The sequence below is a fragment of the Oncorhynchus keta genome, chromosome 17, assembly GCF_023373465.1.
Source record: "Oncorhynchus keta strain PuntledgeMale-10-30-2019 chromosome 17, Oket_V2, whole genome shotgun sequence".
In the NCBI taxonomy this organism is placed as follows: domain Eukaryota; kingdom Metazoa; phylum Chordata; class Actinopteri; order Salmoniformes; family Salmonidae; genus Oncorhynchus; species Oncorhynchus keta.
Window position 1 is genome coordinate 30,209,379 of NC_068437.1, and position 15,441 is coordinate 30,224,819.

At 48.9% G+C, this 15,441-nt stretch overlaps 2 protein-coding genes across 6 annotated transcripts in view; both read left to right on the forward strand.

Annotated features, from left to right (window-relative positions):
* The window catches only part of otogl (otogelin-like), a 48,599-nt gene extending 34,240 nt beyond the window's left edge, over nucleotides 1–14,359 (forward strand). Inside the window, exons 33-55 of the mRNA XM_052467002.1 lie at nucleotides 2,199–2,316; nucleotides 2,438–2,517; nucleotides 2,603–3,948; nucleotides 4,081–4,258; nucleotides 4,355–4,497; nucleotides 5,558–5,581; nucleotides 5,662–5,754; nucleotides 5,869–6,058; nucleotides 8,157–8,516; nucleotides 8,666–8,851; nucleotides 8,990–9,202; nucleotides 9,289–9,393; nucleotides 9,487–9,594; nucleotides 9,722–9,823; nucleotides 9,914–10,018; nucleotides 10,182–10,216; nucleotides 10,394–10,457; nucleotides 10,553–10,731; nucleotides 10,851–10,955; nucleotides 11,118–11,237; nucleotides 11,322–11,367; nucleotides 13,288–13,367; nucleotides 13,470–14,359. Of these exons, the coding sequence (XP_052322962.1) occupies nucleotides 2,199–2,316; nucleotides 2,438–2,517; nucleotides 2,603–3,948; nucleotides 4,081–4,258; nucleotides 4,355–4,497; nucleotides 5,558–5,581; nucleotides 5,662–5,754; nucleotides 5,869–6,058; nucleotides 8,157–8,516; nucleotides 8,666–8,851; nucleotides 8,990–9,202; nucleotides 9,289–9,393; nucleotides 9,487–9,594; nucleotides 9,722–9,823; nucleotides 9,914–10,018; nucleotides 10,182–10,216; nucleotides 10,394–10,457; nucleotides 10,553–10,731; nucleotides 10,851–10,955; nucleotides 11,118–11,237; nucleotides 11,322–11,367; nucleotides 13,288–13,367; nucleotides 13,470–13,670 (4,181 nt within the window). The 3' untranslated portion in view covers nucleotides 13,671–14,359. The remainder of the gene's footprint in view (nucleotides 1–2,198; nucleotides 2,317–2,437; nucleotides 2,518–2,602; nucleotides 3,949–4,080; nucleotides 4,259–4,354; nucleotides 4,498–5,557; nucleotides 5,582–5,661; nucleotides 5,755–5,868; nucleotides 6,059–8,156; nucleotides 8,517–8,665; nucleotides 8,852–8,989; nucleotides 9,203–9,288; nucleotides 9,394–9,486; nucleotides 9,595–9,721; nucleotides 9,824–9,913; nucleotides 10,019–10,181; nucleotides 10,217–10,393; nucleotides 10,458–10,552; nucleotides 10,732–10,850; nucleotides 10,956–11,117; nucleotides 11,238–11,321; nucleotides 11,368–13,287; nucleotides 13,368–13,469) is intronic.
* Nucleotides 14,360–15,083: 724 nt separating this feature from the next.
* ptprq (protein tyrosine phosphatase receptor type Q) overlaps nucleotides 15,084–15,441 on the forward strand; it is a 48,233-nt gene continuing 47,875 nt past the window's right edge. For all 5 annotated transcript variants that reach the window (XR_008066440.1, XM_052465849.1, XM_052465852.1 and 2 more), the window contains exon 1: nucleotides 15,084–15,404. Coding sequence is in view for 4 of the 5 variants with exons in the window: in XM_052465849.1 (XP_052321809.1) it covers nucleotides 15,339–15,404 (66 nt within the window). In the remaining variant the exon portion in view is untranslated. The remainder of the gene's footprint in view (nucleotides 15,405–15,441) is intronic.

Here is a 15,441-nt window from a genome sequence, read left to right on the forward strand (position 1 = left end):
ACAGAAATACAAAGTCATAATACACACACATATGGCGCGATGTCAGTGTCAACAGAAATTGTATTTGAATTCCATAATTTGAATATGTATTAGGGTATTGCATTTCAATGTAATATTTTTGAATTTATAATGCACAAATTGAATCATTGAACTAGTATTTCATGATTTGAAACAGAATTGAATGAATATTGCGTTCAATTTTAAAATGTAAATTTAATTGAATATTTCATTTTTTTATGGTTGTTATGGCAATTATTGTCTGTGTATCAAGTTTACAAACTATAATTTCATTTTTATTTTTTTAGAACTTTTACTCCTTTTTCGTGGTATCGAATTGGTAGTTACAGTCTTGTCTCGTCGCTGCAACTCCCGTACGGACTCGGGAGGCAAAGGTCGAGAGCCGTACGTCCTCCGAAACACAATCCAGCCAAGCCAAACTGCTTCTTGACGCAATATCCACTTAACCCGGAAGCCAGCTGCACCAATGTGTTGGAGGAACACCTGGCGACCATGTTTGCGTGCATTGCGCCCGTCCCACCACAGGAGTCGCTGGAACGCGATGGGACTAGAACATCCCTGCCGGCCAAACCCTCCCTTAACCCGGACGACGCTGGGCCAATTGTGCGCCGCCCCATGGGTCTCCCGGTCACGGCTGGCTGCGACAGAGCCTGGACTCGAACCAGGATCTCTAGTGGCACAGCTAGCACTGTGATGCAGTGCCTGAGACCACTGTGCCACTCATTTCAAGTTTACCAAAGTTTCATACACTACATGACCAAAAGTATGTGGACAGCTGCTCGTCAAACATTCCAAAATCATGGGCGTTAATATGGAGTTGGGACCCCTTTGCTGCTATAACAGCCTTCACTCTTCTGGGAAGGCTTTCTACTAGATGTTGGAACATTGCTACAGGGCCTTGCTTCCATTCAGCCACATCAGTGAGGTCGGACACTGATGTTTGACAATTAGGCCTGGCTCGCAGTCTGTGTTTCAATTCATCCCAAAGATGTTCGATGTGATTGAGGTCAGGGCTCTGTGAAGGCCAGTCAAGTTCTTCCACACTGATCTAGATAAACCATTTCTGTATGGACCTCGCTTTGTGCACGGGCGGCATTGTTGTGCTGAAACAGGAAAGGGCCTCCCCCAAAATGTTGCTACAAAGTTGGAAGCACAGAATCGTCTAGAATATCCTTGTAAGCTGTAGCATTAAGATGTCTCTTCACTGGAACTAAGGAGCTTAGCCCGAACCATGAAAAACAGCCACAGACCATTATTCCTCTTCCACCAAATTTTACAGTTGACGCTATACATTGGGACAGGTAGTGTTTTCCTGGCATCCACCAAACCCAGATTTGCCCGTCGGACTGCCAGATGATGAAGTGTGATTCATGTGAGAATGCGTTTGTACTGCTCCTGAGTCCAATGGAGGTGAGCTTTACACCACTCCAGCTGACGCTTTGTATTCTGCATGGTGATCCTGTGTGCGGCTGCTCGGCCATGGAAACTCATGGACGCAGACACGGTCGCCAGCTTCCAATGAGCAGTTCTTGTGCTGACGTTGCATCCAGAAGCAGTTTGGAACTCCGTAGTGAGTGTTGCACAGACAATTTTTATGCGCTACGCACTTCAGCACTCTGCGGTCCCGTTTTGTGAGCTTGGGTGGACTACCACTTGTTGCTCATAGACGTTTCCACTTCACAATAACAGCACTTACAGTTGACCGGGGCAGCTCTAGCAGAGAAAAAATGTGACTAACTAACTTGTTGGAAAGGTGGCATCCTATGACAGTGCTACGTTGAAAGTCACTGAGCTCTTCAGTAAGACCATTCTACTGCCAATGTTTGTAAATGGAGATTGCATGGCTATGTGCTCGATTTTATACACCTGTCAGCAACGGATTTGGCTAAAACAGCTAAATCCACTAATTTGAAGAGGTGTCCACATACTTTTGTCTATATAGTGTATATTCAACTTCTCTGATGCATTCAGAGAAGCATGTTTTCAAATTCAGTTCTCTAAATTCAGTTTCAAAACCAGAGACAACATCCTGGTACTTTTCCAGCTGGAAAAGGTAGAAGAGAACAGATAGATTCAAACGCTCTCTATGGTAAACAGAAGCTAGCGGTACGAACACACACACAGTTTATTTTTCTGTGTTTATTGTGTGTATGTTGACGGTGTGTGTGTGTGTATTCCAGAGAGCAGTTTTGTGATCCCGTTCCGTATGATGTGTGAGTGGCGCTACCATGCATGTGCCAGTCCTTGTGTTCGTACATGCAGCGACCTCGCCGCAACACGCTGCCACTTCCTGCCCCCGTAAGACACACCTTGCAAACGCTTACAGATGCACACTTAGAAACACGCTTACAACATCGTATTACACTCTAAGAGAATGTTTCATACAGGTTTTGAACGTTTGTCTATGTGTGTCTGGCAGGGTGGAGGGCTGTTTCCCTCGCTGCCCCAAAAACATGGTTCTTGATGAGGTCACCAGGAGATGTGTCTACACAGAGGACTGTGAGTAGAGTGTGTCACACGAGGATCTGTTAAAGTACAGGTAAATCGGTGTTAAAGTAATTTATGTCTGTGTGTCTGTCCTCAGGTGTGTCCCTTCCTCCCACTCCTACACCCTATGCCTTCGTAAACCAAACAACCACCACCCCAACTACTACCACTACAGCCCCCACTACTACCACTACAGCCCCCACTACTACCACTACAGCCCCCACTACTACCACTACAGCCCCCACTACTACCACTACAGCTACTACTACTATCACTACAGCCCCCACTACTACCACTACAGCTACTACTACTATCGCTACAGCCCCCACTACTACCACTACAACCCCCACTACTACCACTACAGCCTCTACTACTACCACTACAGCCCCCACTACTACCACTACAGCCCCCACTACTACCACTGCAGCCCCCACTACTACCACTACAGCCCCCACTACTACCACTACAGCCCCCACTACTACCACTACAGTCCCTACTACGACCACTACAGCCCCCACTACTGCCACTACTACGACTACAGCCCCCACTACTACCACTACAGCCCCCACTACTACCACTACAGCCCCCATTACTACCACTACAGCACCCACTACTACCACTACAGCTACTACTACTATCACTACAGCCCCCACTATTACCACTATAGCCCCCAATAGTACCACTACAGCCCCCACTACTACTACTACTGTTAGGCCTACTAGTACTGCTACTACTACATCTAGAACCACTACTAGGACCACTACTACTAGTAGCAGAACTACAACCAGTGCTGCCTCTACAACTGTTACTGCCACCAGAGCCCCCACTACTCCCAGTACAGCCCCATTGACTGAGCGTTTCACCCACACACTCACCCCTGCTCGCTCCCCCTCTCCTCCTCTCCCTTCCCTGCCCTCACCCTCCACCCCCACTGTGACCGAGCACACCACTTCACCTGCAGTCTTTCCCTCTGTCTCCCCCTCCCCCTCACCCACCACTACTAGTAGCACCACTGGGGTCACGACCCTGACCCCTTCAGAGGTCACTACAGTAGCCTCCCCTACTCCCCCCAGCCTGGCAGTGACCGACTCCACCACTCCACGTCCTCCCCCTTCTGCTACCCCTCCCCAGCCTTCCATCCAGTCTTCTATCTCTCCCCCAGCCACTACCTCCTTCCTCACCTCCTCTCCCCCTCCTCCTCTCTCCCCCTCCACCCACACCCCAACCACCACACAAACACATCATCCTGTTCCTACGCCCACAGAGACCATCTCTGTATTTCCAGTTGTATATGACACCTCCTCTGTTACCATGTCGACATCACCCCCAGAGACGACGGAGTTCATATCCACGGAAACATCCACCAGCACAGACTTCTCTCCTACACCTGAGGCAGTCAGCATGCCAACAGTGCTGCCCCCTTCCTCCTGCCCACCGCCCCATGCAGAGTAAGAGCCAATCAGTGAGAGCTAGTGCGTATGGAGAAGATAAGAGGGCCGAGCATGCAGCCTTGGAGAACTCCCTCTGCCAGTAGCTGAATGCCCAAATCTCTGTCTTTCTATCTGTTCTCTCCAGCCCCCGTACTCCTACCGTGTAGATGAGTGTACAGAGCTGATCTGTTTTAACGGGGAGCTGCTCCTCCATAACTCCTCCCTCCACTGTCGGTACAACACCACTCCTCCACGCTGCTCTCTGCTGGGCATGGCTGTCCTCACCAACACCGACCCCTGCTGCCCACTCTGGCAGTGCCCCTGTAAGAACACACACTACTGTGCATACACAAACACACTTTATATAACGTGTTTGTGTGTATTTGCCTATCCGCGTTGTGTGTGTGTGTGTGTGTTAGGTCGCTGCTCTGTGATGTCAGATCTGCGTGTGATAACGTTTGACGGTAACAACGTGGCACTGTATGATAATGGCTCCTACATCTTGGTCTACCTGCCCAGAGAGAACATCATAGGAACAGTGGATAAATGCCCTACCAGCCAGGTACACAGACTGTTAAGTGTTATATGCTGCTGTAGTTGTTCAAATCAAATCAAATCAAATTTATTTATATAGCCCTTCGTACATCAGCTGATATCTCAAAGTGCTGTACAGAAACCCAGCCTAAAACCCCAAACAGCAAACAATGCAGGTGTAAAAGCACGGTGGCTAGGAAAAACTCCCTAGAAAGGCCAAAACCTAGGAAGAAACCTAGAGAGGAACCGGGCTATGTGGGGTGGCCAGTCCTCTTCTGGCTGTGCCGGGTAGAGATTATAACAGAACATGACCAAGATGTTCAAATGTTCATAAATGACCAGCATGGTCGAATAATAATAAGGCAGAACAGTTGAAACTGGAGCAGCAGCACAGTCAGGTGGACTGGGGACAGCAAGGAGCCATCATGTCAGGTAGTCCTGGGGCACGGTCCTAGGGCTCAGGTCCTCCGAGAGAGAGAAAGAAAGAGAGAATTAGAGAGAGCATATGTGGGGTGGCCTGTCCTCTTCTGGCTGTGCCGGGTGGAGATTATAACAGAACGTGGCCAAGATGTTCAAATGTTCATAAATGACCAGCATGGTTGAATAATAGTAAGGCAGAACAGTTGAAACTGGAGCAGCAGCATGGCCAGGTGGACTGGGGACAGCAAGGAGTCATCATGTCAGGTAGTCCTGGGACATGGTCCTAGGGCCCAGGCCAGTTGAAACTGGAGCAGCAGCATGGCCAGGTGGACTGGGGACAGCAAGGAGTCATCATGTCAGGTAGTCCTGGGGCATGGTCCTAGGGCTCAGGTCCTCCGAGAGAGAGAAAGAAAGAGAGAAGGAGAGAATTAGAGAACGCACACTTAGATTCACACAGGACACCGAATAGGACAGGAGAAGTACTCCAGATATAACAAACTGACCCTAGCCCCCCGACACATAAACTACTGCAGCATAAATACTGGAGGCTGAGACACTAGTTGTTGTAGTGTTATAGTACTTTACGTTATTATAGATGTATTATAAACTGTTATGGGATGCTATAAGCTCCTGACTGATCTGTTGGCTTTGTCTTGATTCCTTTTTAGAGCGTCAACTCCATCAGACGACCGGTAAGTTTCCCTTTAAGATCTAATCATCATTTATGTGATGATGGTGTTCATTCTGACCAGGGCCTCTCTCCCTCTCTCAGAACCCTAGTGGTGGGACGTCAGGTTTGTGTTTTAAGAAGTTGAACATCACCACTCCGTCCTACAGGATTATCATCAACCGCCTAGACCGCAAGGTGACCATCACTGACCGCATCCGACTTTTACCACACTGTACAACACTACTCATGCTACCTCTGTGTGTGTGTGTGTGTGTGTGTGTGTGTGTGTGCATGCGTATGCGTGTCCAGGTGTCAGTGAACCACATCAAGGCACGGCTGCCTTTCTCCCGCCAGGCTCTGTCAGTAGAGGACACAGGCAGTATGTACCTGATCACCACTCCTGAAGGAGTCAACATACAGTGGTACCACAGCACTGGCATCATGGTGCTGCAATACACCGCCCCCTCCAACACATCTGCTCCTACTAGAGGCCTCTGTGGTAAGACAGCCATGAAATTAGCTAGATTTGGCATTTACTCTGACATGTTCTTCCTTCACTGTCAGATCAGGTATATGAAGTCCACTAGCATGATTTAATGAATCTGGAAGAGGGAAAGTTTCTCTCATGCCTGACCATACCTTATTTTTGGCCTAGTTCAGTGTATGCGTGCGTCCTTAATAGTTGTATAAATAAGGTTTTAAAATTGTGAGCGAGAGTACGGCCTATTTCTTGTCAATGCTCTTACAAATTTTGGGTTTGGACGTTGTCTCACTTTAGTTGAGCACTGTCACTAATACGCCGGGAGTCAGGAAGCAGGTGCAGAAGGTGAGTTTAATAATAAAGAATGCAGAGAAACAAAACATGAGATGCTTACAGAACGTGAATGGAAACAATGCTGCCTGATGACTTAGGCTACAGAGTGCTAAATAAAGGGAGATAAATAAAGGTGATAATGAGGTCCAGGTGTGCGTAACGAGATAGCCAGGGCCGGTGGTTAGTAGAGAATAGTAGACCTCTACAGGGGTTACGTTTGGGGTTGTGACCCCAGTGGTGCTACTGGTAGTGGTGGGTGAGGGAGAGGGGGAGACAGAGGAGGAGTGGGAGACTGAGGGAAATTCTGCAGGTGAAGTGTGCTCAGTCACAGGGGGGGTGGAGGGTGAGGGCAGAAAAGGGAGAGGAGGAGAGGGGGAGAGAGGAGGGGTGGGCTCCTTGGCCCCGGGCTGATTCGGACGGCGGGGATGGAAATCCCGGATGATGTTGGGGTCCAGGATGTCGGCTGCCGGGACCCAACGCCGCTCCTCAGAGCCCTACCCCTCCAAGTCCACCAGGTACTGAAGCCGACCCCCATGACATTGGGAGTCCAGGAAGGACCTGACTGCATAGGCTGGAGTCCCATCGATATCCAGGGGAGGTGGAGGGGTGTCGCGGGGGACGGCACCAGCCAGGGGACCAAGAACCACCAGCCTGAGGAGGGATACATGAAAAGAGGGTGAGATCCGGTAGTTGGTGGCTTGTAAGCGATAAGTTACCTCATTGACCCACTGGAAGACCTTGAAGGGCCCCACAAACTGGGGACTCACCTTCCGGCAGGGCAGGCAGTGCGGGAGGTTCCTGGTGGAGAGCCAGACGCGATAACCAGGATGGAACACGGGAGTCTCACTGCGGTGGCGATCCACCTGCTCCTTCTGGTGATGGACGGCAAGCTGGAGCCTCACGTGGGCAACAATCCAAACCTCCTCTCCGAAGCCTCACTCCCTGGAAGGGATCCTAAGGAACCTCCCCAGCTCCTAACCCGGATGTGAGGCTGGCCGTTGCCCCCAGTTTCTCCTTAAAGGCTTTCAATACCGTGACGTGAATTGGGGGTCACGGTCAGAGACGATGTCCTCCTGAAGGCCATAGTGCCGGAAGACCTGCTGGAACAGTGCCTCATCAACCTGGAGAGCGGTAGGGAGACCAGAGAGAGGGATAAAACTGCAGGATTTAGAGAATCTGTCCACAACAACCATAATAGTGGTGAAACCATCAGACGGAGCGAGATCAGTAATGAGAAAGCGATAAAGGCGCCGGAGGGGATGGCTGCTGTTTTACAGGCTCCTCACCAATTGTGCTATTTTGTGTGTTTTTTCACATTGTTTGTAAATTATCTTGTAAATAAATTTACTGCTCCGTCTCTTATAACCAAAAAATAGCTTCTGGATATCAGAACAGCAATTACTCACCTTGAACTGGACAATGAGTCTGACGCAAAGGCCCAAATCTCCGTCATTTGTATCTGCTCCCCCTATATCTCAGCTGGTGCTCTCATGCATGCTTCCGTGTTGCTTGCCTCGAAGCGAGCATAAAAGGCGATAAAATAATAAAGAATGCATAGAAACAAAACATGAGATTCTTACAGAACGTGAATGGAAACAATGCTGCCTGATGACTTAGGCTACAGAGTGCTAAATAAAGGGAGAGAAATAAAGGTGATAATGAGGTCCAAGTGTGCGTAATGATGGGGAGCAGGTGTGCGTAATGATGGGGAGCAGGCGTGACAAGCACCTTCTACTCCTCTCTAAACTTCAGCTGTGCATGTGCCTGCTGGTGTGTCTCCCAGGGTGTTGTGACGGGAACCCGGCGGATGACCTGAAGCTGCCTAACGGGACGGTGGTGAGGGAGGTGGCAGACCTGGGTCTGTTCCTGCAGGCCTGGAGGGTCCACACCTCAGAGGACACGGAACACACACGACGCATTGGAGACAACTGTACCACTGGAGACTGCTCTACCTGTCTCTCCATGCTCAGACAGAGACCCTTCACTCCCTGCCACAGCAAGGTGTCTCCAGAACAGTTCTGTGATGTGATGTGGGCAGGCGACCTCCACTATAAGGCCCACCAGTGTGACTTCCTGGCAGCCTATGTAGCTGTCTGCTACACTTACCAAGTCTGCATCAACTGGAGACGACACAACTTCTGCCGTAAGGACCTCATATACACACACACACACACACACACACCAATACACACCACTACACAGACACATCAGGTTTGCATTAGCTGGTGATGACACAAGTGTGTGTTCTTGCGGTGTGTGTGTGCGCATGCGTCTGCGTGTGTGCATGTGTAGCATTGAGGTGTCCCCCAGGTAGGGAGTACCAGGCGTGTGTGTCGACCTGTACTACCCGGACCTGTCAGAACAGAGAGTTCTATGAGGAGACCACCTGCTCCCACATCCGAGAAGAGTGTGTGTGTCGCTCTGGAACCATCCTGCACCGAGCAGACTCCTCTTACTGCGTCACAGAGGAGCAGTGTGGTGAGTATGTCAGCTCTGTGTCAGCTCTATGTCAGTTACATGTCAATGCTGTGAGCAGGTGCTCTGTATGACTGTGTAGTTCAGGTTCTGTTGTTTAGTGTGTACTGTTAACATGTGTGTCTGTGTCTATGTGTGTAGTGTGTACTGATAACGAGGGGTCTCCGCGGGCCCCTGGGGAGGTGTGGAACGGGTCATTGCGTAGCTGCTGTCTGTTCCGCTGCCTGGAGAACGGTTCTGTGGTAGCAGTAGAACCTGACTGTAGCATTAGTCCCACTCTGCTGTGTGAGAGGGAGGGAGAGTACGTACTGGATGTCCTGGAGGAGGGGGCTTGCTGCCCCAAGCAGATTTGTGGTGAGCACACACACACACACATATATATGCATGGTTAGACACCGACATGAACACACCTACTCTCTCTCTTTCTCGTTCTCCCTCAGAATGTAATCTGACCATCTGTGAGAGTGAGGCTCCGCCCTGTGAGAATGGGAACCAGCTGGTGATTGGTTACAGTGCCCTGTCCTGCTGCCCAGAGTACCGTTGTGGTAGGTACTGAACCAAAACATAATATCTTTCATCATTTGATGGTATTGTTAGGTGTGTTTTAATAACTGAGTCCTGTGATTGGTGTGTCCCAGAATGCGACCCCCATGCCTGTCCCCCCCTCACCACCCCTGATTGTAGAGAAGATCAGTTCCTAGTGGAGGTTCGTGAGGACAACTCCTGCTGTTACTCCTTCCTGTGTGGTAAGGTCAAACCTTATACTTCTTAATGGGTCTACCGTCTCCATCCAACATTACTATAGCTGGACTTGGGGTACAAGTTGTAAAGGAAATGTTAACAATCAGTGGTATGTTTGTGTTCTCTCTGCAGTGTGTGAGTCGTGTATCGAGCCCGTGCCGTCCTGTTCTTATGGAGAGATACTGGCTGTGGATCTGAACACAACCCACAGCTGCTGCCCTCAATACCACTGTGGTAACACACACAAACATTATACTCTACACAAGCTGTACACGCTATACACACACAGTGTTGATGTTTAGCGCAATGTCCTCCTGTGTGCAGTGTGTGACGTGAACCTGTGTCCTGAGTTGACTCTGAGCTGTTCTCCTGGTCTGTCTCTGATCCAAACAACCCTACCTGGACACTGCTGCCCCGACCGTCACTGTGGTACACACACACACACTTTTGCACTCCCAAGAGTTGCGCACACACACACACACACCAACATTCCCAGAACTGTTTCTTTGAAAAAATCTTGTGGTCCAAACAGAGAACACTGTTCTAGGCCTCCAGTTGTGTAGTAAACCCAGTCTTTTTCTCCTCCTCTCAGAGTGCCAGTGTGAGGACAGCCCAGTCTGTCAGGTGGTGAGTCAGTCAGCTTCAGCATTGTGTGTGTGTGTGTGTGTGTGTGTGTGTGTGTGTGTGTGTGTGTGTGTGTGTGTGTGTGTGTGTGTGTGTGTGTGTGTGTGTGTGTGTGTGTGTGTGTGTGTGTGTGTGTGTGTGTGTGTGTGTGTGGTCATAGTAACGTCTCTGGTCTCTCAGGGGGAGGTACAGGTGGAGGTCACAGACAGCAGAAGCACCTGTGGCTGCCCCTTCTACACCTGCAGTAAGTCCATACACACAGACACACACACCCACACACACTATGCACAGACACACTGCTAGGCTACCTAACTCCTGAGCCCTGACCTGTATGTGTAGAGAAGGCGGAGGTGTGTGTGTTCCAGGGAGTCACGGTGCTGGGTCCGGGGCAGAGCCTGATTCAGTACTATGAAGGAGAGCTGTGTTACACCGTCCATTGTCTGACACATCGTGATACACACACTGGATACTACGCCATGGACGTGTCCGCTGTCAACTGCTCTCAGAAGTGTGGCCAGGTATGTGTTTCTCTCTCTCACACACACACACACCACAAACCTCCATCCTGATCGGAGCTAGGTAAATTCTTCTGGAATCTCTGTGTCCACCCACCCCTCCCACTCACTCTCTCTCTTAGCACCAGCTGTACGTAGCATCATCAGATCCTCAGGTGTGCTGTGGCTCCTGTAAGAATGTGTCCTGTTCTTTCAACAATCACAACGGAACCACTGAGCTCTTCACTGTAAGAACACACACATCATTATACTGCCAAATAGACACACACTCTATCTAACACACAAACACTTTGTGTGTAGACGGGGAAATCCTGGATGGCTAACCTTTAGTGTGTGTGTGTGTGTGTGTGTGTGTGTGTGTGTGTGTGTGTGTGTGTGTGTGTGTACAGGCAGGGAGCTCCTGGGTGGATAACTGTACCCGGTATGATTGTGTGGAGACGACAGTGGGAACTGTGATGCTGGCCTCAGGGGTGGTCTGCCCCCCCTTCAACGACACAGAGTGCACTCAGGTACTCACTCACTCACTCACTCACTCACTCACTGACATTCACACACAATTATGTCTGTCTGTAACCTTTCTTCAATCATTGCAGAATGGGGGCGTGGTCCAGAGCTATGTGGACGGCTGCTGCAGGACGTGTGAGTGACCAATCACATTCGCTTCTCATACGCTTTCGGCTGTCAATCACAGGGGTGGGCAGGGCGTTGCCTGGCAGTGGTTGGGCTTATTGGCTGACTGGTTTGTGGGGGGTGCGGCCTGTTGCAGCCTTGGACAGAGTAAAAGCTTGTGGTTGGCTGGCAACAACGAGCATGAATCACTACACTACCCAGCAGCCTCTGCTCTAGGGGTGGTCCTAGATCTGCCTGATGGTCCTGATACACGTCGTGATAATATTAAAGGAGGATTTTACTGTTGATTTATAAAATATTTTCTTTAGTGGGGAAATTGTCATACCTCACAGTTTTCTAGAGAACAAAAGCATGCAGACAGCGGTCCTACCATTCCCGTTGTTTTAGACTCTATGATGCTAATGATACACTGTCGCTAACCTGACTCCATACTGTACTTTCTAGGTGTCCAGAAAATGAAGGCAGTTTGTATTTTGTGTGAACTGTCCCATTAAACACACTAATTTCACATGTAAAGGTGAAGACAACAGACCCAGTCTGCTCTCCCAGTAATAACAGCAGCTCTGCCTCCTTGCCCGCTTGCCTGCTTGACCAGTTTGGCCAATGGGAATGCTACATTTGTTACAGTTTGGCCAATGGTGATGCTTGGTGTTTAGAGTTTGTCCAGTGAGAATGAGCCTTGGTGCATCAGTGTGTAGTGATCCTGAGTGTTTGGCCGTCTGGCTGTCTTCCCCAGTCTCAGAGAACACTGTCTGGCTCCCATGGCTGTGCATGCCACTGCGCTGATTACTCTGTGTGTGAAAATGTGTTCTAAACCAACGTTAACCTGTGTGTTTTCCTAACGTTCTCCTGACATTGCTGTTCCTGCCGCTGCTCCCAGGTTCTGGAGTCGGTGTTTTACCGTTTACCGTTAACCCTGTAACCCCCACTGGTAGTACTAACTGTGACAAAGGTACCACGACCTCTCACCTTTCATCTTTAACCTCTCACATCTCACCCCATAACCCCAACTGGTAGTAGTAACTGTGACACAGGTACCACGATCTCTCACCTATCACAGTGAGTGTGTTCTAGTCCTAGCCCTACCACTCCATACATATCAACTACAGGTCAAGGTTCACCTAACATTCCTCATAGCAAAATCCTATTCCAATGGTTCAATATATTATTGTCCTCTAGGCCAGTGGTTACTGTACCACCAACTGAATTTTGCTCTGCATGGAGTGCCCCTGAATTACCCCCTCATGTGTATTTTACCAGTAGGCCTATGGCCTCATGAGTCTTCTCAAGTAGCCCTTGTTGATAATCCAAGTACCCCCAGGATTCCTAGTACCCCTGGTTGATAGGCCAAGTACCCCCAGGGTTCCTAGTACCCCTGGTTGATACGCCAAGTACCCCTAGGGTTCCTAGTACCCCTGGTTGATAGGCCAAGTACCCCCAGGGTTCCTAGTACCCCTGGTTGGAAACCACTGCTCTATGTGAGTTAGAATCATTCCTGATCCTTCAAGCATAAAGAGAGTAGAGCTGGACTCCAAGCTATCTTTCAACATTCCACCAACCAGCCCCAACCCCCTGTTGCTTAACCTGATTGGCCAGTGGCCAATAGGAGCTGGGTCTTTGGCGTGAGAACTGCTCCCCCCGGTCAGCTGACTGTCGATCAAACTGAGCCCCCGCTGCTAGGCAACAAAGAGCCCAGCTCAATAGACCTTTGACTGTGTGAGTGACAGGAATCTAGGGCTGAGGATGAAAGCTGTGTGTGTGTGTGTGTGTGTGTGTGTGTGTGTGTGTGTGTGTGTGTGTGTGTGTGTGTGTGTGTGTGTGTGTGTGTGTGTGTGTGTGTGTGTGTGTGTGTGTGTGTGTGTGTGTGTGTGTGTGTGTGTGTGTGTGCGTGTGCATCTCAGCGTTTTCTCTGTGTGCGTGTGTGTTTAGGTAAGGAGGACGGCAAGACGTGTAAGCGTGTGGCAATCCGAACCACCATCAGAAAAGACGACTGCAGGAGCAACGCACCGGTGAGAGAGAGTGTCAATAAGACAGTTTTAAAAAGTTAACACTGATAGAGAATAACATCTCCCCCTCTCTCTCTCCCCCTTTCTCTCTTTTCTCTCTCTCAGGTGACGGTGTTTTCATGTGATGGGAAGTGTCCGTCTGCCACCATCTTTAACTTCAACATCAACAGCCACGCCCGCTTCTGTAAGTGCTGCAGGGAGAGTGGACTACAAACCCGCTCCGTCACCCTGTACTGCTCACACAACGCTACCCTGGTGGTCTACAGCTTCCAGGAGCCTGTCGACTGCTCCTGCCAATGGAACTAAAGAGAGAGCGAAGATAGTCAGTGTGAGCTCCGTATGGCGTTCAATAGGAGGGATGGAAGATGGAACAGAGGTTAGAGGTCAGAGGTCAGAGTAGACAGGTCAAGCCTCCATGTAGGCGAGTTCTTTAGTCTTCCTTCAGTGTGTTGTGGAGGGCTGTATGCTGACCTGTTATAGTGACCCTGTCGTTACAGATATGTAGTGGTCAGATGTGCAGGGCTGTAACCTGTTCCTGCTGTACTATGATAACACTAGTCCTATCTGTACTGCTGTAGCCTGCTCCTCCTTGTGTGTAACACTAGCTAGTCCTCTCGGACTTTATCATGTTAAGATCAGTTGGTCTGAGCTGACAAGACCGCTGCTGCTTTAGTATGGATCTAGTGCTCTCTTGATGACTGACATGTTTTATATGGCAATCAAATTTCTCTTACAAAATAGTATTTTTTTTTACAAGTGTAAAGCTTTTATCCAAAAATATTTGTATTTAACTCAATCAATTATTTAGTAAGGTGATAATCCACCTGAGCATCTGATGGTAGATTATCTGTATTTCAACAGAACACTGTATTTGTTGTGTTGTTTAATGTGAAGCATTGTGCCAGTAATCAGTATGTGCTGATGCCATCAGATAGACTACAGTCTCTAGTCATACAGACCCTCTCAGAATAAAACTATAAAACATTTAACAATGACTAACTGATTGGTGGGTGTTTTGTTGCGTGAATGAAAAACTCCTCATCCTCCTCCTCCAGACACACACTCCCCTGCTGACACAGCTTGTTCAGTGCTGACGTGTGTTTGTGTTGCTCTATCCTGGTGGTGTGTAATAATGGTGCGTGTGGGAGTCTAACAATCTGTATATATAATTACCATGTAAATACACAGTGTTAATGACACTTCATCCAAGGTAAAACACCAATGACCTCCAGAAGGAAGATATGAACTATTGGAGAGGCATGAATCCACATTGATTAGTCATTGATTGATTAGTGATTGATCAGTGAATGATATTTATTTCTCACATTCAACCACTCGCTATTCACACACAGCTTTGATCTGCTGTGTGGAACACAGTGGACTTGGTTAGCATATTACTGCATCACTACAGAGAGTGGAGTATAAATCTGTAAACATGCTGAGGTGTATGGAGTGTTATCTATCTAGTGAACTTTAAGTTCTTTACTTTCACCCTGTCTTTCTCTCTCCTTCCCATGCCTTCTCTCTCCCTCTCTTTCTCTCCCTCTCTTTCTCTCCCCCTCTCTTCATGAGTTCCTTAAGCCTAGTTGTCATAGCAACCTGCTCTTATCCCAACAAAGAGGAAGGGTGGCAGGGGCAGAACAAATTGGTGTTAGCGACACACACACACACACACACTGATTGAATGGGACTGTGCACGCCTCCACAAAGGCTCTGCTTCAAAGAAAGTTGCTGAGGGGCGCTAAATTCAAAGTTGTGTTGCATCACTGGGAAGGACTACTCGGGTGTAGTTCAGCTGTGATACACTCCTCTTATACAGAGCTCTGACAACCTCAGACCTTACTGGAACCTCTGGTCGTGTAGTTTCTTCGCTCTTTGGTGATGGGATATACAAACATCCATGAGTTTCTGATTCCAAAGCAACATTGATATTGGGTGTATGTTGTGGTACCATCTATAGATGATTGTGTGCTGATGAGATTACCAGGCTTCCCCATGAATGGAACCGTGCATATGTGGCTGCTGGCAGGGTTCATTCAGGTAAGACACACAACTACACACACGCCGTTTCTAGCTA